The sequence below is a fragment of the Chinchilla lanigera genome, unplaced genomic scaffold (genome assembly GCF_000276665.1).
Source record: "Chinchilla lanigera isolate Chin_1 unplaced genomic scaffold, ChiLan1.0 scaffold00002, whole genome shotgun sequence".
NCBI lineage: Eukaryota > Metazoa > Chordata > Mammalia > Rodentia > Chinchillidae > Chinchilla > Chinchilla lanigera.
Window position 1 is genome coordinate 43,133,010 of NW_004955403.1, and position 25,177 is coordinate 43,158,186.

Sequence of the window (25,177 nt, forward strand, 5' to 3'; positions counted from 1 at the left end):
AAGAAGGTGGGAAAGCAAGCAAGCAAGCAAGAGAGCATAGCCAGAAGCCAGACACATCAGTTGGTGAAACAGGCAGATTTGCCTCGGTGCTGATCATGGCGGGGACAGTGGTACTTGGCATTTTGCATGTGTGGCCCTGTACAGTTCCCTAAAGACTTACATTCACTGTCTCACTTCAGCCTCACAGCACCAATGAAAGAGTGAGACAGATGTTTTTGTTCTCCAAGAGCAGAGTCTAGGACAATGGTCTGTGAAAACACAGCCTAGAGATGGAGCTGGAGGCCACTTGCTTCAGATCCCTGTCCTTCTCTACCCAGGGAAAGTGTAGCATCTGTACCTGCATAGTCACCCTGCTGGGGTCAGGATTCGTTTGGGCCTTTCATTCCCGCTGTAGGCAGGAATGCTGTAAACCTAGATAGTCTTAGCTTTAGATTAAAGGGAAATATCTCAACAAGAAATGTGGGAGAAAGAGCAAGAGGAGGTGGTGAGGCAGCAGTGGGAAATAGGCAGGATTAAACCTCACTGCCTGAGACCTGGACCAGTCTGATTCACACAGGTAGTGCTTTCCTAGGGCCACAGCTGTTGCCCTCTGATTCTCTTCCATGGAGGCTTCTCATCATCAGGATGCAGGAGTGAAAGCTTCAGCGCCAGCAGCAGGGTCATTTAGGGGGTGGGAGGTGAGTCTCATCACCTTTTCCAGCACCGGTTTTTATCTGTAGGAAAATACCTGCCTTAGATGGATTGCAAGTTCGCGCCCACCCTGCACAACTTAGCAGCCTAGTGAGACCCTGTCTTGAAAAAAAATTGTAAAAAGAGGCTGGACCTGTAGCTCATTGCAAAGCCCCTGTGGGTTCAATCCCCACTACCACAAAATGAAAACAAACTAAACAAAATAAAATAAACAACAAACAAAAAACCCTACCTGCCATTTATCTCATGGGTTTGGGGGTAAAAAAAACCCTACCTACCATTTATCTCATGGGTTTGGGGGTAAAAAAAAAATACCACATGAGATAATGTATTTAGAAATGCTTTGAAAATTGCAAATCTCAGTACAAATCAGAGGAGTTGGCTACTTTAACTAGAAAGACTGGCCCCTGGCCCCTGCATGCTAGTCTTCCCAGGACTGCACACCTCACTGTCTTGCCCCATGGGGCTGGTTTGACAAAATCCCTGATTCTCTGAGGAGTGGTCATGCAGGGTTCCATGTGTGATGCTGGATGTTATGGAGTCACAAGGGAGACAAGAGACGAGGTCCTCCTTCGGGAGTCTTAATCCCACTGGGGAGAAGAGAAGCAGTGAGAGGCACAGAATGAGACAAGGTTTAATCTGGTTCCAGGTGGGGAGGGACCCACTGGTTTGGGGAAGGTGGAGATGGAGAGAAGTGGTCATGTTAACAAAGTATAGAGACCCAGGGGAAAGGAGTCTACAATCCCAGGGCAGAGAACATCAGGGGGAAGAGGTGCAGAGCCTTCTATATGTGGGGATACAGGGAGAATAGCCCAGCTCCATCGCATATATTGGCTCCAGCACAGGAATTTAGTGGATGGCGAGAGGTTACATTCCCGAAGTGGAAGCAGGCTTGTCTCATGTGTTAGATGTGGATTGTTGTCATAATGAATAACCATATTTGGTGGCTTCAAATAGTTAAGCCATTTATCACCTCAGATCTCTTCAGGTCAGAAGTCTGGTACGACATGGCTGGGTTCTCTGTTTAGGTCTCATAAGGCTGAAATCAAGCCATAAAACGCTCTTATCTGGAGGCCTTGGAGAGGAATCGGCTCCTGGGCTTATTCAGATTGCTGGTCAGATGAGCCAGCTGACTGCCCTGCTTCCTGGCTCTCTCCTTGCTCCGGGAAGCGTCTGCATTCCTTCTTTTCTTTTCCATGTGGTCCCCACCAGCAAGGGTGGATCAAGTCAATCTCTTTCCTAGAATCTCTGTGACTTCCCATCCCCCCACCAGCTGCTGGAGAAGGTTCTCTGCTTCTAAGGGGTGGCGTGAATAGATCACCGTGTGGGATAAGCCAGGATACTACCCCTGCTGTAATGTCTGTGATTTGTAATTAACATCTGCAAATTTTCTTTGGCCATGTAACATAAATAGACTCATAGGTTATGAGTATGAGTATAGATTTTGAGGAGGGAGGGTCATTCTGCCTATAACCCCTTTAGGAGATGTCCAGCAGTGCAGACATGCCATCACTATCTAAAACATCTAGGCCAAGATGTGTTTCATGTTTCAGATCATTTAAGGTTCTGTGAAAGAAATACTACACACTATATATTATATACCACGCCAGCACAGTTCAGACAGCACACTGTAATGAAACATTATAAATATTATGAATAGCCTTGTGTTAGTTCAAGTCAGGTTTTCTCTTCTCTCTGAGTAATACATTTTCAGAGATTTTGTATCGCAGGACTATCAATAAAAGGTTGTTTCTGAGCTTAGGTAATGTAATGAAAACAAGTATGATGATTAGATGTAGTGAGAGGGGCCAGATTTTCTTCCTCTGTTTCTGCAGGAGTTTGTTTTCCTCATCTACAAAGTGAGATTTTGCACTGTGTGGCAGTCACAGAGCCCAAGTATGAAACTTCCTGTGCCTGTACTTGGAGCAGACATCACTAATTGATTGCAGCACTCTTGCTGGATGAGCCAGGACAAATCCTCACACGTATCCTTGTTGGTAGACTGTTCCAGAAAGTCCTACTATACTTCTTGAGTTACCCACACAAATGGAATCTTCCTGCTCTGATGATTCCTCACAAGCTTCCTTCTAGCACCAGACATTTATGTCCTAAACCAACTCCCATGCTTGCATGATCTGAAGAGAATCTAATGTTTTCTCATGTCACTGCTGGCTGTTCCATGGGGTTTTATACAGTTTCCATTGATAAACCACACCATATGGTCTGAACTTTCATAGTCAAGCAGTTGGGCAGGGATGTGATGTGCAAGGTCAAGGTTAACTCAGTATCAGTTCTGTGAATGTAGCACAAACTGGTGTGTTTAGTAGTCACGAGATGATCCTGTGTGGAGCTCCTTTCCACTACAGTCCTCCTTCTTACCCGCTACTCAAAAACTTGTCTTTTGGTCCACCTGGAAAGTAGCTACTCTTTCACTTCTCAAAAATGTAGAGAGCCACACCCTTCCCTCCCTGAAACAGTTCCTGAAAATTTAGCTAGAATATTAAACAGCCAATCTGCAGGTTTGCTTTTGAATTATTTTATAACTGTGTAATTTGAGCTACAGCTACATTAGACAATGGTTCCATTCAAGGTGGCCCCTTCAGAACAGGGAAAGATTTTCCAAGCTGGGAGTGGAGCATTTCTGCTTCACCCTGGCACCCACAAGAGGCAAATCAGGAGTCCTGGCCAGTTATTGGACCCCTTCCTAAGAGGTTGAGAAAATTTGAGGTCCAGCAGCAGAGCATCTTTCAATACATTCATGATAATTGCTACAAAATATTTTTGAGAAGTGGATATTTAAGCCACATGCAGTAGCACATGCCTGTAGTTCCAGCTGCTTGGGAAACTGAGGCAGAAGAATTGCAAGTTTGAGACCAGCCTGGGGATCATAGTAAGACTTTGAGGGAGGGAGTAGGGGGCAGCGCTCAGCAGTCAGTCCCCACTATCACCAAAGAATTTTTGTTTTTTCAATGTAAAATTTTTATTTTACCAAACAAGCATCCAAAGCTAAGACTGACCAGTTAAGTGCTAGACGCTCAGAAGGTGTGCTGTTCACATAGCGGTAGAGGACATCTAGCCTGGTGGGAATGGCAGTTTCTGTACGTCTGAGCCACTCTGTGTCTTGGGCATATTGTCCCCTAAAAACCTTGGTTCATCTCATTTCTCAGATGATGAGTAGGAGGCAAAGGGGAGCCTGGCTGGTTTGTCCACCCTAAGAAAGAGGAGGCTGAAATAATACCCAGATTAGAACTGATATATGGGCTTTTCCTCTACAAAGCTGTGGTCTTCTATGAAATACTTGTGTTGTCCTTGTCTTTGCCAGGGACGCACAGCTAAGGAACCTCCACACGATGCTGTGGTGCATACGCAGTGATAGTGCTGTAGTTCTGGGCGGACCACAAGGCGCACTCACTGTTCCTGGAAACGTGTCGCTGAGCTGGAGGGGATGGTCAGTCTTAAGATTTGGCTGTCATCAGCCAGGTTCGGAGCCATGCGGGTTGGGGAGCAGAATCCATTCCCAGACAAGTGTGATGGGGAGCTAATGGGATGCAGAGAAGATGACAGGTGAAGGAGGGAACAGTCTCATCCCCTCTGGGGGAGTTGGGCAGGGAATTAGGAGCACTGGCAGCACCTGCAGCCTTGAGGGACCGTCAGTGTAGGCAGCAGGAGAACCCAGGAGGGAACGGAGCAGGGCCCAGTGTGGCTGGGAGAATGGCAGTATATGCCAGCTCAGAGATAAGACCATTTGTGTTTCTCTGCTTATGTGTAATTTACAGGCTGGGAGCTCATTAATCGGTGGATCAACTGTCCTTGCTCCTGAAGGGGACCTTGAATAAAAGTATATCTGCTCATTTTTAGATTTTATCTGCAGAGAATTATTCCACTATTCTTATAGAAATAGCCTTCGGAGTCAGCCACCCAACCAAATAAGAGATTAAAAAAGAACACAAACACCTGGAATTCAAACCATCACAATAAAATATTTTTAGAAAGACCTTGCAGCTAGCAAATTTAAAAAGCCCCAAGCAAGAATCTTTGTAGTCACATCTTCTTTCACCAAATGGAGTTAAAGAGGAGACCTTTTTCCCTGCACCCCCTGCAATGCTCCTCCCCACAAACACACTCAGGAACACATACACAACACACACATTGCATGCACACACATGCACATGTGTGTGCACTTTCCACACTTCCCCATGGGTCTGATACCTTAAATCTGTCATTTCACAATGACAAGAAGTGATAACAAAATGTACACTGCAAATGTAAATGTGACACAGGAGCTGGGGTGGGTTTTAGTTATATTTTTGGGTGTTATAGTAACTCAAACAGCATATTCTTATATGTAGATAGTGGTTCAGGAGCCACCTGTAGAATAATTTTAAGACATAACAAAAATCTCCCACTTAGGTTTGCCTTCTTCCACACCTCTCCTCCCAACCAATTAACCAGCACTTTCTGGATGCTGGATTTTAGTTGTTTGCTTTTATAAAGAAGTGATTCAAAAGTGAACTTCTAAGATCGGATGACTTCTTTGAAAGAACAGAAATGAGTATGTTGAGTTGTTTTTTGGTTACTAACTCACCTCAAAGTGCTGTCACACAACAGTAAAAGTTTATAGGGTTGCACATAGCTTGGGCTTTCTCTAAAGGGTAAAAAATAAACAGATAAAAGAAAGAAAAAAAACTGTACAAAGTGAGCAATGAGCACTGAAGCTTGGGGAGAAGGTGGAGTTGAGATGCCTACACCTCCACCTCAGCATAGACACCTGGACCTGGAGCTGGTGGATCCATCGTGGTGTGGCCTGGATCCAGTCTGCAGATGGCCACATTGCCATGGTAGGTCAGGTGCACACTTATAATGAGCCCCAGAGAGAACACAATGAGAAAATCCATTTCTGAAATGCAAGCTAGAATGTTGAGAATTGAATTGTATGCAAAGAAAGAAGAGGGGCAACCTACTCCTAGTCAGTAACTGGTTTCCATGATATATACCCATCTCTAGTACATAGGAAGGAAGCATTTCAATATTATTTTTGCCAGAGATAAGGTATTGGGTATATCAGGTAGAAAGACACAGATAGGGAAAAATTATGCTTATTATACTGAGTTGAGAATGGACCCACAATCAGAGACTTATACAAGCCCCCAAGTACTTTCAGTGTGACTCACAGAATGTCATAGTAGTTTGCAGGATGAAATTTTATATAAAGTAGTGTCACAGAATGCTAGCCCTGAAGTCATTCATGCAGTTGTGATTTAAACATAAACAAAAATGGTATCTTAAATAAAAAGCTGAACACACTCAGTTAGAAAAGAGAAAACCGATTTCTAGCCAGGAGAGTTGTGCATTACAAAGCTGACAGCTCACCTTTCTTTTGTTACCATCTTCCTAACCTACAACTGTCACTTGTGTAGCAAGTGATATTTGCGATGAGTCACTGCGCAACTCCTTAGCAGTAGTATACTAGGAAGAAAAATGAGGTATCCTGAGTCAGGAGACTTGAGGTCAGTGTCAGCACTTAGAGCCCAGTCATGTAACTCCTTGCAGTTAAACTGGAGGTTACAGTACCTACATATTATTAGGGCAACGTGAGAATCAGATGAAACAATATACATGAAAGCCACATTTTATAACATTATGTATGATACGAAATTATTTTCTATTACTATTTATAGCTACAACCTTATGTCCCATTGCACCAAGTTTTCTTGAATTAGTAAGGATTTTACAACAGAATATTCTCTCAGCAGTCCTTTATTACTTTATACTTACACTTTATATTTAACAATGCACTGATCTCCTTTGCTTGTCTTCTTTTTCTTTTTCATGGATGACACTGTTAAGTGTGACCCTGGAAATTCTTTCATATCTGAAGTGCTTTTCCCCAGCAGCACTTCCCAGCCCTGTATCATGGCATTTTCTGCTGCTTAAGTCTGTTGCTTGCATATTGACCCTGGGTCTAGAGGGAAATGCAATAGAGGTGAACTTATGTTCATCTAGTATGACAATTTCATACTCTAAACATTCAAAATGAACTCAGATGTAAAGACGATGTTATTAAAGGTATGTTTTGAGTCATACATCGTGTTAGAGTTTGGTGTGTGGGTGTGTGTGTGTGTGTTACTAAGGATTGAACCCAGGACCTTTGCACCAAGCTACATTTTCGTTCCCCTTCTCTTCCTTCTTTAAGTCTTGGGACAGGGCCTTGCTAAGTCACCAAGTTGCCCAGCGTGAGCTTGAACTTGCTATCCTCCTGCCTCAGCCTCTCAGAGTGTAGGGTTCACAGGCATGTGCCATCTTACTCAGACAGAGTTTGCCGTACTTTTAAGTGAAAACATTCAGTAGTCTCTGTCCTGGGTTTTCATAGGAGTAATATGAAAGAAAAGGGGAAAGATTTCCTCAGGTCTCTATTGTCCTGATTCATGTTTCAGTATAATCACGCCACAGGGAACATACATCGTAATTTTAGTAATAAAATTTAAATTGATTGTCCCACTTTTCATCTTGTTGGTCTATTGGCCTTAGAAAAATCTTCCTCCCCTCCAGTCACTGTTTGTAACTTCATCAAAACACAGTGTTGTCCTTGTTTCTGTCCTGTTATTGTGGAAGCAAAAGCTAAGTCTTGGTGTGTTCACAGTTTGTTAGTGTTTTAGTCATCTTGGGGAAATTCTCTTTTTACTAAAAATGGTTTGGAAGAGGATGATCTGATCATTTCAGCAACCCGGTTAGCAAAATGAGTGAGATATAGACCACTGATGTCCAGAATACTTGAATACAGACTATTTTGATGAATAGTAAACTAGACTGTGTATCTTTTAATGACAGCGAGCATGTTCATGCATTTGCCAAGGGTGTATGAGGCCCTACTAAGTGCGGCTCCCTGTTGTGTCTGCTGGTGATCCAGACGGCAGTGAGCCAAGCTGGCTTGGTATTTGCCCTCGTGGAGGTTACTCTTCTAACCATCATCCCGCTGAGAAGTGTCATGGCTCTCCGAGGCATAAGAGATGAGCTGAGTAAATACTTAGTGTTGTCCCTTCAAAAATGAACCCTTGATTTTTTCCTGTTAACTCACCATTTTCATCTTTAGCACAAACATTAAATGCTTAAAGACTTCTGTTCATTGGAATTTTCTGATTTAGTATGAATTACAGGCATTTGGCATTCGTCTGACTGCATACCTCTGCTTTTAAGCACGGTGACTATTAAGAGCCAGAATGAATAATTAGAATAGACCTCATATGACGCCTGTTCTCTGGAGAAATAATTTGTAACCGTGCGATACTGATGTCAGCAGCATCTGTTTGTAATCCATTTGCTTATGCACATTTTAAGTCGTATCCCTCAGAGATTAACTGTATTTTAAAGATACTACCCTTTGGCCAATCAGGGTGGGATACATTCCCAGATCTAGTCAGGGTCTTCATTCTGACTTGGAGTCTGACGGAAGTCCACTTCTGATGTTATTAGCATTCACTTTCTTGCTTTACTTTGGGGAGCTTTTGCATAAATATTCATATGGTATTTTTTAAATAAAGCAGATATGAAGAAGATAAGATTTCCTTAACCCTTCCCCTAGAGTTTCAGCAGGTGCCAAAATCTCTAATTCAACAGATGGACAAAGACAGTAGAGGCCAACGTAGGTAAGAGCATACACAGGCTCTGTCTGGGAGCCCTGTGAAAGGAGCAAGCCATAGATGCACAGAGGACATGGGTTCAAGTCCCTCTTCTCCTTCCTATTAACAGGTCACCTTACTTACTCTGATACCTGATAGGAAGGTCAAGTGATGCATTTGACTTGAAAGCACTTTGTAAGCTGAAATTAAACAGGTAGCTTTCTTTCTGTGTGAGAATAACGATGGGGTACAGTCCCTGAAAAAGACCATCATGGATGCTTCAGAGAGGACTTGGTATCTTCTCTGAGAAGCCTCTTCACCCTTCATTTGGAAATACTTCGAGTGGCAGTGATCTTTCTGAGTAGGTTTCCCTCTGTTCTTGGCAACATAATTCACCACTTTTGTGCCTATTAAGCTGTATGTGTCTTACTACAGGGAATTTCCTTTGGATCATACTACTTTCAGCATGTTACACTGTACTTGCTGCATTTCCTGGACTTGTAGGACATGAAAGTGGATCTGAATGAACCTGCTTTGTGCAAGTCTTAAATTCTTCATATTATTTTAATACTTGAGAATAATGGGAATCTTGGGTCACCTTGCAGAGCAGAACATTTATAAATGTTATTCTTGGTCTATGTGAATATTTTCTGTTTTATAGAATACTCTAACATATTGAAGTTTTTGAGTAGAAGCACTGACCTCTGGGGTGGTTGCTATGCTTAGCAATTCTATGCTAAAACTCTTCTGAAGAATCAGCTGGTGAGCTTCGGTGCGCTGCAAACAGAACCTAAAACCTCAGACAAAGAATGCATGACATCCTTGCCCAGCACACGTACAAAGTGCTGATGGCCACAGTGATCACTTCAATTCTGGGCATCAAGTCTTTCCATTCACACTGTCTGGCACACACTTGTGCTTTAGTTTGGAGTTGTTGTAAGAATATTAATAACCTCAAAATAGATGATGAATGCCAAAGCAGTGAACCTGTTGCAAAGGCTAGTAAGAAAAGGCACATGATGATAATAAAAAAATTTAAGGTAAGTTTTTAAAAGTCAATGGTGCAAAAAATGTTGCATGTGTACATGAGATGAGTCATTCAGCTGAAGGAATAGTTCTGAGGAACAGAGCAACTGGTGCAGTACGTTTAAGTGCTGTGCCCATGAAGTTGACATTATTTGGTGAGAGACAAGATGGCGGTAATGTTTGACAAAATAGAAAATACTTTTGAATACATGGCTCAGAAGATCCCTGTCAGATGCCGGTTACCCTGGTGCTAATTCAGCAAACAACCAAGAGCCTGTTTAGAGCTCAGAGGCTGAGCACAGTGAAGATGCTGCTGACCAAATCTTGGTGCCAGACTCTGCTTGTTACATAGGCGTGCTAGTCAGCTTTCCACCACCGCAGGACCCTGAGACAGTCAGTCTACCTAGAGAAAAGGTTTATTTTGGCTCACAGATTTGGAGATTTCAGTCTTCCAGTGATGGCTCCATTGTTTTGGGCCTGTGGTAAGGCAGGGCACCATGGTGTCAGCACATGGCAGTGCAAGGCCACTCAACTCCTGGCCAGGAGGCAGAAGAGACACAGAGGAAGAGACTGGGACCTGACAGTTCCCTTTCAAGAGCATGCTCCTCGCGACCTAAAGACCTCTCACTATACCTTACTTCTAACTCCTGGTAGTGACATGGGCCTTGGGGGACATTTGGGATTCAGACTGTAGCAACAGTTCCAGGTTCTTCAGATTCTGAGTACAGCTAGCGTATTTGGAGCTCTTATCTACAAAATGTGAGGCGGTGTCAAGGGAGGATATTTACCTGCCTCCTAGTTGTGAACCTGTAAGAGACTGGTAGTCTTTGTAGCCATCTCCATGGGCCTTAGAGCAGTGAGGAAAGGAGAAAGAGTCTGTTTTCATAGCTTATAGTCCTTACTTTAGAAATGCCTTCAAAGATTTTCAGTTATCTTGGATTTTGCACAGACTTGTACAAAACCCACTGGAACATTTTTAGCTTGTTGATAAAGGAACTGGTTAAGGTACTGTTCTATGTTAGATGAAAAGCAGCTAAGCATCCTTTCACAATATTATAATGAGAAAAGAAGTGGAGAGGAAATGGAAGATAGTGATTGGGAAACCTCTGGACTTACTGCTTTGCAAAGTAATAAGCATAAGGAAACTTTTGATCCATACCTCATTTTCTTATCACTACAATGTCAACAAAGTGGAAAAACCGCAAACTTTGGCACAAGGCACCTGTGTGGTCCTGAGCAGACTACACAATACCTCTGAGTCTCAGTTTCTTCATCAGAAAATTGGGCATTTTGTTGCCCATCCATCGGAAATGTTGTCTGAACTAAAAATACTGACGCAGTCATACAGCACTTGGCAATAGTAAGTCTTTAGTGATGGTAATCACTCATTAAAGCAACATTAACTGGACCACCTGTGATGAGTAAAAATAGCTAAGAAGAGAGCACAGAACGTGCCACTAGCATTTATTGTGGACAAGTTCATCAGGTAAACTTTTGAAACAAACGGACCCATTTTGTGTAATGGACAAAGCACAATATAAGTTACTTTTTCTCTTATGACAGTGCAGGCAGGGTGTTCTGGCTCAGGAGGGATCAGCTCCACACAATCGTGCATGGCTTCCAGTTTTTTGTGACCCCAAGATCCTTGGTGGCCACTGTCACCATTTCAGGGAGAAAGAGTTGGGAGGAGTGTGTGAAAGAGGTTTTAAGCGCCTGACTAGAAATAGCAAATTCAGTTATCACCTGCATTGTGCTGAGATAACTTATTCCCTTGGGCACCCCTCACTGCTGGGGCAGCAGTACTGCTGGGTAGCCATGTGCCCAGCTGCTATGAAAGGGGCATTACTGCCACACTGGTTTTCACATGGCATAGTAGGCACCTCACACCACCTGATGTGGGGCTCCTCACTGAATATTGGTACTCACCTTCTGCTGAAAATGTGTTACCAATTTCTGATCTGTGCCAAAATTCAAGAAAAAGCCTCAGGCACAAGGCATATAAGTCATGGTGATGCGGGTTGTGGTTGGCTACGTAGGACTGTCACAGGGTGCATGGCTACCTAGGCTGAACTTACTCTGCCTAGTGCTCAGGCGAAGGACAGGAGCTTGTAACTGAGTAGGTCTTAAGAGGTATCTGTTGTGATCCTGCCAGCTTGGTCACAATGCCAGAAAGGCCAGTGCATGCCAGGGAGGAATGACACTAAACAATCTAGAAAGTGGATCTGGGAAGTTCCCCTGTGGGAAATCCACCTGGAGCAGTATAAACCTATAACAAGGGCAGAGATAGAGGAGAGGTGTGACCCAAGCAGGGCTCCCAGGTACCGAGTGGGTGCCCCAGGAATATCTCCAGGCCTGGAGGGATGCCCAGTGTTATGTAGCTAAATGCTGGAGATTAAAGCATTTGTCTTGTTTGAGCAAACACAGGGGATGCAGATGTCAAGCAAGAAGGGAATTTAAATTAGGGAGTAATGTTGGTGTCTAGAAGTCATTGCAAGGCCCTCACGGCCAGATAAGAGTAAGACCCACCAAACTCTTGGCTCCTGGCTTGCCAGCAGTGCTTCATTTCTGTGCCTTCCCTAAATGAGGATGCTGAGGCTTCATGGACCTGATGCTCAGGTCAGATCTGGTTCAGAAGTTCAGGTGCCATTAGGAAGGGAAATTTGGGGTGACTATATCTCCGAGGATGGTGGACAGCGATAGAGAATATAGAAACTAGGGAAGCATTGACAGATTAGCTTCTGAAATTGCATCACAGCTCTAAGCACTACAAAAATGTGTTTCATTTAACTTATAGTCACCCTCCAGTATGTCAAGAAACGTTCAACAAATGTTGGCAGATTCCGTCAGTCGTATGAAGGCATATGGCGTTCACCAGGTAAAAGACTTACATTCTGTCTTCAGGGGGCTAAATGCACAGCCATTTCCACTAATGTGTCACAAATTAGTTAATTAGTCTCATGCAGAAATGAAATGAAGCAGCAGAATGTGAAATCTGTCTTAAAAACTGCAAATGCAGCTATTCACCTTTACCCATTTATCTGAATTGGGAACTTCTTGGATGTCATGGAAAGAACAAATGGCAGGATGTAGCTGCCGAACTCCTCTTTGGAGAGCCAAGGCAGGGAGGATATCCTGGGATCCTGCAGATGTGGAGGGAAGACTGATCTCAGAGTGACAAATGGCACTCTCCAGTAGAGTTGCTTGTGTTTCTGTGAACCGGCACCTTGAAGGAGCAGATTCTATGCTGTCCATGTCCACCAAGCCAGAGCTCCTGCAGGCACTCCGTCACTCCCCTGTCCATCCAGATAGGATGTTTTCCCTCCAGACCAACCCTTCCCTGCCTTGCTTTGTTGTTATCAGATCATACACTGCTCAAAGCAAATGAGATGTAGACTTGCACTTAAACTACAGTTGGATTTGACCCACAGAACATCTGAAAAAGCAGGAGGAGGAGGTTCTGAATGGCCCCAGGCCTGAGACTGGGCTATGGAGGGGCCCACCCCAACCCACCCAGTCCTGTGCATTCTCTGATTTTTCTACAGGGATGTGTGTAAATTGGGGTAGATTGCAGCTTTGAGATTTCAAGAAATTATGGTGAAATTTTGGAATTCTGTTCCCTATACGCATAACAGTGAGCACTCTATCCTTGAGTTCCACATTTGGGAATTCAACCAATCACAGATCAAAAGTGTTTGAAAACAATACTGCATCTGTACCGAGCATCTACAGGCTTTTGGGGGGTCATTATTTCCTAAAGAAAACACTTTAATAAATTGGGTATGGTGGCTCAGGGCTGTAATCTCAGCATTCTAGGAGGCTGAGGCAGGAGAATGCAAGTTAAAGCTCAGCTTGGCAACTTAGTGACTTAGGGAGCCCCTATCTCAAAAAATATATAATAAATACTTATACCATTTACATTATATTAGGTGTTATAAAAGATGAGTTAGAGTATAAGGGAGGATGTTCATTTACAAAGGGACCTGAGTATACAGAGATTATGATATTTGCAAGGGTCCTTGAACCAGTCCCTTATACGTACTGATAACCGTAAGTACCTTTTCTTTTTTTATATTTTAAGAAATAAAAGAAGGAAAACATATTAACAAACAGAAATCCATTTACAAAATAGCATAAGAACAATACAAACAAAACAGAATTACAGACAAAGTTGTAGGAAATTAACAATGGTTGTTGTGTTACTTATTGATATCTTCAAAGTGGTTTCTCAAGAAAACAAATAGGAACAGTTAATGATTACTTGTTTGATCAGTCTTGTATGTACGTACCTTTTCTAAAACAACAGCAATAAAAGATACAAAGGAAATTGTCGGTAGCACTGCCCGGGTTACATTATATTATCTTAAATGACAACAGTTGAGAAAGCTAATCCATGTACTCACTCAACAAATGTGTATTGAGTGTCTATTTGTACGAAGCACTGATGTGGACACTGGAGACACATTTTATGAACAACTTAGATAAAATTTCTTTCCACAGGAAACTTATTTTCTGAGTGGGAGAAACAAGTATTAAATCTATGGAGTCACTTGATCCTAAGTACAGTTGGCGAAACCAAAGCAGGATACAGGGACCGAGGACAGTCGCAGGGTGGGAGAGGGTGCTTTAGAGAGGGGGTCCCAGAGGGCTGTCTGAGCAGATGACACTGGAGGAGAGAGGGAAGAACCCAGGGAGGATGTAACATGGGTATCCGGGAAAGGACGCTTCTGGCAAAAGGAGCAGCAGGGGTAAAGGCACTGAGGCCGGAGCTGGCTTGGCGTTGCTAGGGAGCGCCTGATGATTGGAGAGAATGAAGAAGCAGATCCCTTCCCAAGCTTCTCTAGAGCCAAGGTAATGACACAGAGCTTCCTGCTCTAGAGATTGAATAACGAGAAAGGTCAGTGCCAGATCTCATCTGCTGTTACTCTGTGGAGCTCATTAATTTTGTCTCCTTCCCCACCGCGACCTGTAATTATGCTGCAGATTAAAAAGGAGCAGATTTACTAAGCGCAGCCTCCCAACATCTGAGCAGCGCCACTCGACCACGCACTACCTGAGTACTGTTCACTTACTCTTCCTCTTCCATCCTTCTCACTTTTTAAACTTCCTCCTTATCCTCAGCCCCAATATCCATGACAGTCCTACTTTGAGGTTATAACTCTGCTTCCTAGAACCTTAAAAATAAATACCTATGCATCTGGGAGATGAACAGAGCTTCGCTTCTAAGTTCTTTTCTGTTTAAGCTTGGAAATCACTAGCAGCACTTTTATGTATTTCAGGTACACAAACAGCTTCCATGAGCAACAGCAACTTTTAAGAGTCATTTCGAACACTGAAAGCCGATCTCTGGTTTTTAACATGCAAACAACGAGGTTGGCTCTAGGTAGGAAAACTACATAAGAAAAATATAGAAGATATACAGAAGTTTAGTTACACCTGAAGTACAAATCTATAAATTACCACTGCATTCACTGTGATTTACAACTTCCCATGGGGATCAAACACACGTTTTACAGCATCAAGGTTGAGATTTTAGTTATGGTGAAATAATTTCACAGCAAGGAAGCCTTTATCTTTCTGTAGGAAAATACAGGGAAAAATATCCTATCCCTTGTGAAGGAGAAGGACACAAGGTCAGGCTTTGCTGACCCCCTCAGCCTGCTTTATTAGCTAACCAAGGCTTGTATTGATTCACCAAGTTGTAAAATCTGTTTTGTTATGAATGCTCAGAAGGCTGTATCCAGATTTTTTAGAAAGGACTTTTTAGGTGTAAGCAATTTGGTGCGTTCATTTCTCTTTAGTATGAAGTGAATTCCCTTGATTGTTAATGCCACAGAACAGTGTACTTAGAAAAGGTAAAAATAGTAAGTTTTGTTTTTTGTTTTGTTTTTTTTTTTTTTTTTTTTTTTTGGTTTTTCTCCGGTACCAGGAACCGAACTCACAACCTTGCGCTTGAGCTAAATCCCCAGCCCCGTAAGTTTTGTTATATGTATTTTCCCACAGTTAAAAGAAAGAATTCCCTTTGTAAAGGAACACTCACATGTACTACTCTGTATTTCTCCTCTTCAAAGGTCACTTAAAAATATTTTTCTGGTTGGGTTTGAACAAAACATACTCCATTTTGAACCCTGTAAGACTGTATGTTAAGCGACATTTTGGGACACATGATTCCAGAGCATGTGGAGAGCAGGCTGGGATGGCTCTGGGAATGTGCTCTGGGCTGTGCTCTGGGAAGGCTCTGGGAACCTGTCAGCCACTGCGGAGTGCAGTTTACACAGGTGCTGTGAAACGGTGTGTACTTCGGGGAAGGATATTTGGAACAGTTAAGTGCTGTGCCCGAGGGAAGGGCCTATTCATTGCATTCTCACTGTGTGTTATCCATTGTACTTGGCACTTTCTAAAATTCAGCCCTCGTTGTATCTCTACCAAATATTCTTCCTTGTTTTACTCGTGGGGAAACAGCCTGCCAGAGGCTCAGTGAGGTCCCCGGAGGGATGCAGACAGGTAGCAACAATACCAGCTTCCTGTATTGCTGACAGCATCTGCCTCTTCCGTGGCTCACAGTTCAGTAGGAGTCGGGTTTGCCTGGCAACCTTGTCCTCGCAGGAAACTATTGGATTTGCTTACCAATGCTCGTTTATATTTTTTAAAAACAGAACAAAGAATCTGTGAAGACAAAACAAGATGAAGAAATAAAACAAATAGATGACGAGAAAACCAAGCAGATTTATAAGAGCTGGAAAGAAGATTCGGAGTGGCAGGCATCTTGTGAGTACCCAGGGGCCTCAGTAGCATCTTTGAGCCTCTCAGCTGAATCTTTACACAATAAAATGATCAATCTAAGAAGCGCTGAAAGTGAAGCATCAAGAGATGTCTTAACACTGAATTGTGCTCGAATGTTCTTACCAAGTGATTACGCAAATGCGTAGGAGCTCCTTTTGATTACCAGAAGGATTCTCAATTCATCTTTAAGAATGATGATGTATCTAGGTGATGGAATGGTATCTAGCTCTGCAAAGCATGCTATGGAAGAGTTTTCCATGACTTTAGCATATATTTTTATCTCTTTAGGTTGGAGAAGCAAAACTATAAAGTAGCATGAAAATCACTTTTTAAAAACCTAAATTATAAAGGAAAAGAACTGAAAGGTTATTAATATGTTAACATTAGTTTTCTTGAAGAAGTGGGATTTAAGATTATTGATTCAATGATCAATAATTACATGAAAACATTTTCAACATTGCTGGTCATTTGAGAAATGTAAATTAAAACAACACTGAGATTCCATCTCACTCCAGAAAGAATGGCTTTCTTCAAGAAATCAAGCAATAACAAATGCTGGAGAAATTGCATGGAAAAGAAACTTCACTGTTGGTGGGAGTGCCAGCTGGCACAACCACTGTGGAAATCAGTATGGAAATTTCTCAAAATACTGAAAATAGAAAGTCTGTTGTCCCACCTATTCCCCTTCTAGGTATCTTCCTGAAAGAGTTAAAAACATCATATTACAGTGATACATGCATACTCCTGTTTCTAGCAGCACAATTCACAGTAGCTAAATCTTGGAAGCAACCCCTGTATTCATAAATAGATGAATGGATGAAGAAAATGTGGTATTTACACACCATGGAGTACTACCCTCCCATAAAGAAATATGAATCTGAGTCTGGTGTGTTTGTGTGTGTGTGTGTGTGTGTGTGTGTGTGTGTGTGGTAGGTACAGGGAATCAAACTCATGACCTGGCACTTGCCAGACAGGCACTATGACACTGAGCTGTTTCCCCAGCCCAAACTTGAGTCATTTGTAGGAAAATGGATGCATCTTAAAACCATAATGTTAAGTGAAGTAAATCAGACACACAAGCCTAAGTATCACATGGCTTCTCTTGTATAAGAAAAGCAATATATAAATAAAGTGCAAAATAAAAAATAGATAATTGGAAGTAGGGAGATAGATTTTTCTCAAGTGGGAAAGGGATCAAGAGGAATGTAGTATCCTCCTGAGGAATGTAGTAACTATATACTGCAAAGATGTACTAAGAAGAATTAAAACTTTTTAAAAATATTTGAATTTTTACTTCTTGTTATTGTGGTTTGAATTTTTCCCCCTAAATTTTTAGCAGTGAATGCACTCTTTAAAGTTTCATTTCATTTCTAATCTATACCCATATATCCCCATTGTTCTTATAGGGTATAGTGTGATGTTTGGATACATGTAACTGTGTGGTGAAAAACGTAGGGATGAGAGGCGGATGTCCTACGTTTCTCTAGTACCTTTGACCCAAGGACCCTTTCCTGAGCTGGAATTGCCAGAAATAAAGCCCATAGGGGAATAAGCCCGTGCTCGTGAAGGCTGAGCCCAGGATGCGTCAGAGTGCCAGGATGCAGGTTTGAGAAAGGATTAGGGCATCCTGGACAGAAAAGCCTAAACTGACCTTGAGGCAGGTCAATCCAGAGAACGGAAGTGGTAATCTTTGTAGGATATCGAAAATCTTAAATTAGTTTCCAGTCTCATTACAGCAAATGCCCTTAAAATATCTTTTGTGAAACAAAAATATTTGCAAGATCCAATCAGTGGCTACCTTGTGCTGTGCACTGAAATCCCAGTATCAGGGGGCATTTTTGTCATCTCTTTGAAGTCAAATTTAACACAATTTAACCCATAATGTCTGAAGTATAAATACACTCAGTAAAAATTACTTTCTGTTCTAAATTAGTCTTTAGCGCTATGTGGCTAAAATAACCCCAAAGCCCCTCTGTATGACAGAGTGATACTAAAAGGCAGCCGTGTGGTAAACTTTATGCATACCAACATGCTCTACAACGATCTAGAACATACTTAACATTAAGCATCCCTTTACTTTTTCTCATCAGGCTAATTCACATTTGGTTCAGCTCACAGTAAGCCCCTCTACTCTCTGCCCTGAGCCTGGCCACGTGCACTGAGTGGTCCTGCCTGCCAGGTGTCTGCTAGTGACCCAGGGCACGTTGCACCCTGAATGCGAATGTGTGAGGGATGCGACCCTGGCCTCTTACTGGTCCTTGCCACTGCCCACTGAAATCCTTGCTCAGGCTGGGGTTCATCCCTTAGTCTTGCCAACTGCAAAGAATTCTGGCCCTTTGTCCTCTTCCTTTTTTTCTGCTTCTCAAAAATCCAACTCCCAAATGAAAAGAGGAATTCTGCAGTGACTATTGGGTGAGCTCTCGCATCTGGATAACAGGCACTGATAGTGATTATTCGTGAACATAAGCAGATGATGGCTCTGCAGAGCCTTTTCGCGCCCTCTTGTGCATCCCTGCATCTCCTCACGTTCTGCAGCCCAGGAAAGCCTTTCTCAATCTATGTTGTTGTTCTAGTGCGAAAGTCAAAAGCAGCTGATGAGAAGAGGCGCTCCTTGGCTAAGCAAGCCCGAGAGGACTACAAGAGGCTGTCCCAGCGAGGAAGAAGCGGCGAGGGGCTGCAGAAAACCGGAGTTCCACAGAAGCCCAGAAGACCTCCCCTTCCACCCAAGCCCCAGTTCCTCGCCCCAGTGGGATGCCCGCAGAAGCCTCTCGGGTAAGAAGCCACAGGATGGCTTTGTGCTAAGCCTTGAGATGTGCTGGTTAAAGACCAAAGTGCCCTGAGATGTGCAGGACCAGCCAGGTGCTCCTGTCTGTAGCCTCCCCTCTGACCCTTCCTGGGAGACCCGATGTGGCATTCACCCTTCTCTTAACTGTGAAATACCTGCAATAATAATAGTAATGCTCTATCACCAAGAGTATGGTGACAGTGAGCATCCAGTTAGATGACTTCCTGTGCCCCATACCCTCCGAGCGGCAGCAGGTGAGCAGGTGAGGGGCAAAGAGGATTTCTTAAATCCTTGAGATGCTCTTAGTAAAACAACAAATACGAGCTTAAGGACTTGCCGAGTGTCACATCACTAGGACCACATCTCACTGCTGAAAAGGCCATGTGTGATTGCTGTCTTTGTTCTGGATATACTGACAAGTTCAGATTTTGAGAATTTGGAAATTCTGTATTTGCTGACCATGGTACCTTCACCTCCTAGGTTGTGGGGGCATTAGGAAAACAATTTTGGGGGAAAACCTTTGAAGAAGAGTACAGTGATAGTGTAGCAGAAACCACCTCTCGTTCATGTCTACTGATGAGAAAGTTCTTTTGCCCTGGTGACTGATACTATAGTATTTTTAGATAATTTGTTTATTTGGAGGTACTGGAGCTGGGAATATAGCTCAGGGGCACAAGCTCCTGCCTGGCAGGTGCAAGGTCCTGAGTTTGATTCCTGGTACCAAAAAAAAAAAAAAAATTCTCTATTGAGATGGAATTGAACCCAGGGCCTTATGCATGCTATGCAAATGTTCTACTGCACTATACTCCTAGTCCTAACATTTAGAAAGGAAATATTTAGAACAGTTATTGGTTGAACGAGGTAGAATTTCCGTAACCTTGCCTTCTGAAGTGGAAACTAAAAAATACTTCTTTGTCAGGTGTGTGGTGAAATGAAAAACAAGCAAAAATCTCCCTTACTTGGAGCTGGTGGTTCTTTCTAAGCTCATTTCTTTTTTAACAGGGATTAGGACCTAGAGGAAACACGAAGGTGGACCTTTTCCTGTACTGTAATTATTTCTACTTACTCTACTGAAAGGTTTCACTTTGAGATGTAGGCACCAATTCTAAATGACCACGTTCTACAAAGTGACAGTCTGAGGGATGAGTTTTTCCTTGTAGATGATAAAACAAGAAGATAGGATATGTCCCCTTAGTCCCAGGTCACACAGGTGTACCGACCTCCTGTCCCACATGGGCTCATCTATGTGTGTGCTGGCCACGGAGCCTGGTTTAGGGCTGTCTGTATAGCTCCCTCACTGTTACCTGGAGTCTCCCAGGGTAGCATGAAAATATGTCCCTTTGCCAGAGTATTTTTAGAACACAGTGTATTTGACTGACAGCAATGAAGTGGTCCATAAAAAAAGAGCAGTTCTTATAAGCTATGCTCAGCTCATCTTTTCCAATTTAAAATGCTGCATCAAGTGTTCCTTGTGTGTCAGACGAGATGGGGTTAGGCTCAGACTCCACAAACTGCAATGACAGAGGTCAACTAGTAGCCAGCCAGGAGTGGACAGACACTGGCCTCCAGTGTCTTTGATGTTTTGCTTGGTCTCAAAGGATTTTATGGAGAAAAAGAATCTCATTTGGAAGCTATATTATGAATATTTATCATAAAATTTCATGCATATGCAGTGTCTACTTCTTGGGGAAGTCAAATGTTATAGGATATTTTCTCCAAAGTGCTCTGGAAATCATGAGAGATAAAACATACATGTGTATTCACACAGATATGTACATGTGTCTCGCATACATGACACATGTAACTGATGGTAGTGTGTGCTACTATAAAAAGCATAAAGAGCTTGAAGTTAACTTATATTTCAGGAAATTCCAACTGCTAAGTCAACCATTTTACCATTGTTGTTTTGGATTTGAATTCAGCTCAGTGGGCTGTTATGTAGAACTTGGAAATATGTTTACTACACCATAACGTTGATTTTTGTAGTGGAAATTCATTCACATTCCACATCTAGAGTTCTGCTACTGAATTTATTAAAAATGATTATGTTGCTTAATTTTTCTTCCTAATCCTCAAGAACTCTTCCTCCTTGAACTTCATATTCCTGAGACTGTCTTTTAGCTGAACCAAACCTCTTCAAACTGTGGGAGAGAAAGCAATTTGGGAAGGTCAGTGGGAACAGAGAAAGAGGAGAAAATCAAATAACAAACGCTATGGAAGAAATTTATCTTATCACATGTGATTTATTTTGTTTGCAATTATATACTCTGCAGGAAAATACTTTTGGGGGTATATTTCAACTTTTTAATGGTTCTATTCTTACATTTTAATTGGGAGTTAATGGACCTTCTAATTCCTATTAAAAATGAATTTAAATCTTATGTGTTAACACAGCAGTGGCTCGCACCTAGGACCAACCACTTAGGTCTTGAAGTCAAGTGACAGATTAATGTTCTTTCCTCCCTGCCTTAAGGAGTTGTATGATGGTGGTTTGTAGGGGGCCTGACCTCCCATTAGCTCAACCCATGTAAGCAGATGTTGGAATGCATATAGTGCTCTCTCATTCTCACTCTTGTTTTCTCTCTCTCTCTGTCTGTAGCTCTCTCTGTCACTGTCTCTGTCTCTGTCTCTCTGTCTCTCTCTGTCTCTCTCTGTCTCTCTCTCTCTCTCTCTCTCACACACACACACACACACACACACACACACACACACACACAGAGTGGTCTCTCAATATCTGCTGTGAATTAGTTCCAGGATCCCCAAATGTATCAAAATGAAGGGTCTCAAATTCCTTATCTACAGTGGCACAGAGTATTAACAGTATTAACTTGTGTAGTGCTCCTGCATATTTTAAATCATCTCAAGATTACTTACAATGCCTAATTCATTGTAAATGCTATCTAAGTAGTTGTTATAGTGTTTAGGGAATAAATGGTAAAGAAAAAAATCTGTGCATGTTCATTACAAACACACTTCTTTTCCTTCATATATTTTCTAGAGTTTGTTGAATCCAAGGATGCAGAGCCTAGTATACTGAGGGGTGAGAGTATATAATGTGTGTGTGTGTGTGTGTGTGTGTGTGTGTGTGTGTGTGTGTATATACATATAGTTAACTCTGATCTGCAAACTGTCTTACATATCACAGAAATCAGGGAGTGTCGAGGACAGCGTCTGGCTCTGCCCAGGAGGACATCATCCAATGGTTCAAAGAGGAGCAGCTTCCCTTTCGAGCAGGCTATGAGAAGACCTCAGACACCATAGCTCCCTGGTTCCATGGTGAGTGCAGAGATCTCCTCACAGGGTGATTCAAGCCATGCTAATCCCCTAGGAAGACAGGGAGGAAAAAGCTTGCTTTTATTTGTACTGCTCCAAAAGAGTCTTTCAAATTATGTTCACAAAGCAGTTTTTCAGAGGTTTTTAGGAGGCTGCCTTCTCATGACTGTTTAGAAAGAGGTCAGCATTCATGGTCGCCGTAAGTGCTGTGGGCTAATTCATCACCACAAATGCAACCCTCACGGTGAGTGGGAAACAGAGGGCTTCCTCCTGATTCACAGAGAGCTCCTGATTGTGGTCCCAGGACACAGAAACCTTCCTTCTTCCTGGGTGTGAGCTGCGGTTGTTGGGTACAGTAGGATGCGGGGTTGGCTGGCAAGAAATCAGGCTTTCACCCAGTTCTCCATTCAGCAGTTGCATGACTGTGTGCAAACTCTCTCTTTCTCTGTAGCAGAGCAACTTATTTGAGCCTCATTTTCCTCGTCTCTTAATTGAAGGAGTTGAACTTTGTGATCTTTAATTTAAAAACTCCATGGCTTTTATCCCTTGTTTCTGGCATGTGGCTGAGACAGGTAACAGCCAATAAATCATTTCTGTATTTGACTCAAGAGAGCTGATTAATTGAAGCCCCTCTGTCTACCCAGCTCGTACATCACTGCCCTCTCAGTTTCTTAGATTTCAAAAGTTGATGCCTTCACAAAGCTCTCCATTTGGGGCTGGGGATTTAGCTCAGCAGCAAAAGCGCCTGCCTGGCAAGTGCAAGGTCGTGAGTTCGGTTCCCGGTACCGGAGAAAAACAAAAACAAAAACAAAGCTCTCCATTGGCTTCTATAAGGTCTGTGGCTAAGGAGAGGTATAGCTCAGTGCTGGGGAATTACCCAGCATGTGCAAGGCCCTGGGGCTCACTACCTAACAGCACCTGTGTGCAAAAAAATCTATGGTTCAACTGGACCAACTGTCTAAATAGACATTAAAGGTGTTTTAACAATTTTTAGCATACTTCTCTTGGAGTACCTCGGCCTGAATTATTTTTAAGGCATTGCCTATTTTAGTGTTATTGCTTACATAAATAGACCATATGAAACAAGCTCCCAAATACGTAGCATGGCAAACTCTTTTAAAAAGAACAAGATTATTTGTGATAGCTTTTCTCCTGAGGGTCATGTCATACCCTCCTTCCTTTCTGTTCTTCTTTGAAGACATTGTTGTCAAAGATATCAGAAGGAACCATGGCCAATGACACGTGCTTTTACCATGGTGATCGCTGCTGTCTGACAGGGCCTTTTTTCAAAAAAATGGTTTTTTTTGGTACTGGTAATCAAACTCAGGACCTTGCCAGATGTGGTGGCTCATGCCTGTAATCCCAGCACTCAGGAGGCTGAGGAAGGAGGATCGTTGTGAGTTCAAGGCCAGCCTGGGCTACAAAGTGAAACTTGAAAAGCCAGTTGAGTTGAAAGCCAGCCTGAGCTGTATAGCGAGAGCCTGTCTTCAAAAAGAACCCCCCCCCCGCCCCGCAAAAAAAATAAACTGCCACCACCAACAACAAAAACCAATTCAGGAACTTGCGCTTTCCAGGCAAGTGCTGCTCTACTGAGCTATGTCCCCAGTTCCCCCTTTTCCCTCGTAAAATAAACACTGAGGAAATCAACCCCTTTGTGGTTTCTGTGTCCTGGGGCAGAAGATGCTGCCATCTCTGATTACAACAGTGGGAGGCTTTTTTAACATAAGGGAATAGAAAATTGAAAGTGTTTGTTGATGTTATTAAAAGTCTGGTATTTGGACTGGTCATTCTGTTAGAAACAGTTGCTGAAAGAGACAGTCACAAGTGAATCTGATTTACTTCACTTATGAGAAGATACAAAATGTACAATGGATATTGCAAAATGGGAAGAAATTGTTCAAAAGGAAAGAGAAACTGGGTGGGGGAAAGGAGAAAAGAAGGAAGGGAAAAGGCAAAAAGATATTATACAAGATAGCTGTAGTACTAATTTCTCTTTTGTGCTAATATTATTTGGACAAGTTTTCATGCCTATATCTTGTAATATGAGTAACTACTTTGAAGATAACAATACGCAGTGTGTTAACCATTGTTACTATCCTATTATCTTGTCTAGAAATTTTTTTTTCTCTTTAAAAAATAGAGACAAAGTCATAGTTAAGATAGTAACACTACTAATTGTTACTAGTTCATTGGAAAGAAAGATTTGTGCATATATTGTTTGATCAATCTTTCATGCCTATATCTTGTAATATGAACAACTACTTTGAAGATAACAACATGCAATGTACTATCCAAGAAAAAGTTATAGTTGAGCTAAAAAATCCAGTTGGAACTTCAGTTAAAAAATATTTTTTATATATAATAACCTATAAAATGTGCCCTTGTTATTTATTCTCACTTATACAAGTTTTTAATCGTAGTTATGAACAAAATAAAGGTTATAATAATGAGTGAATACAGGGGATTTAGCTCAGTGGCACATCGCCTGCCTGGCAAGCGCGAGGTCGTGAGTTTGATTCCCAGTACCGGAAAAAAACAACAAACAAATAAACAAAAAATTATAAGTGAATACAGTCAATATAAATCCTCATCTTCAGTTTTTAAAAAGAATTGTACGTTTCCATATAAAAAGCTAGTAGGCCATACTTTATTTATCTATTTGAAATAGAGTTGTTTATTCACCAGGAAGTCCATCTCACAATATTGAAGTGGTGCCTCATTACTGGTTTATGACCTTTTTTCCCTTGGCATTTACTTTGTGAAATAAATGTCTAAAGATGCAGTTTTTCTCACCTTAATTTCCACAACTCAAAAATTTGTACTTCCATCCTCTGTTCTTTCTTTCTTTCTTTCTTTCTTTCTTTCTTTCTTTCTTTCTTTCTTTCTTTCTTTCTTTCTTTTTTTTTTCTGGTACTGGGAATCGAACTCATGACCTTGCACTTGCCAGGAAGGCACTGTGCTGCTGAGCTAAATCCCCAGCCCCTCTTTTCTTTCTTAAACTTTAGTC

The 25,177-nt window shown here is 42.2% G+C and overlaps 1 protein-coding gene across 2 annotated transcripts in view; it reads left to right on the plus strand.

Moving 5' to 3' along the window:
• The window catches only part of Sh2d4a (SH2 domain containing 4A), a gene marked incomplete at its 5' end in the record, with an annotated part of 58,541 nt that overhangs the window by 21,206 nt on the left and 12,158 nt on the right, over positions 1 to 25,177 (plus strand). For both annotated transcript variants that reach the window (XM_005373614.2, XM_005373615.2), the window contains 4 exon segments: positions 12,127 to 12,207; positions 15,986 to 16,097; positions 18,686 to 18,884; positions 22,043 to 22,173. In XM_005373614.2, coding sequence (XP_005373671.1) covers positions 12,127 to 12,207; positions 15,986 to 16,097; positions 18,686 to 18,884; positions 22,043 to 22,173 — 523 coding nt within the window.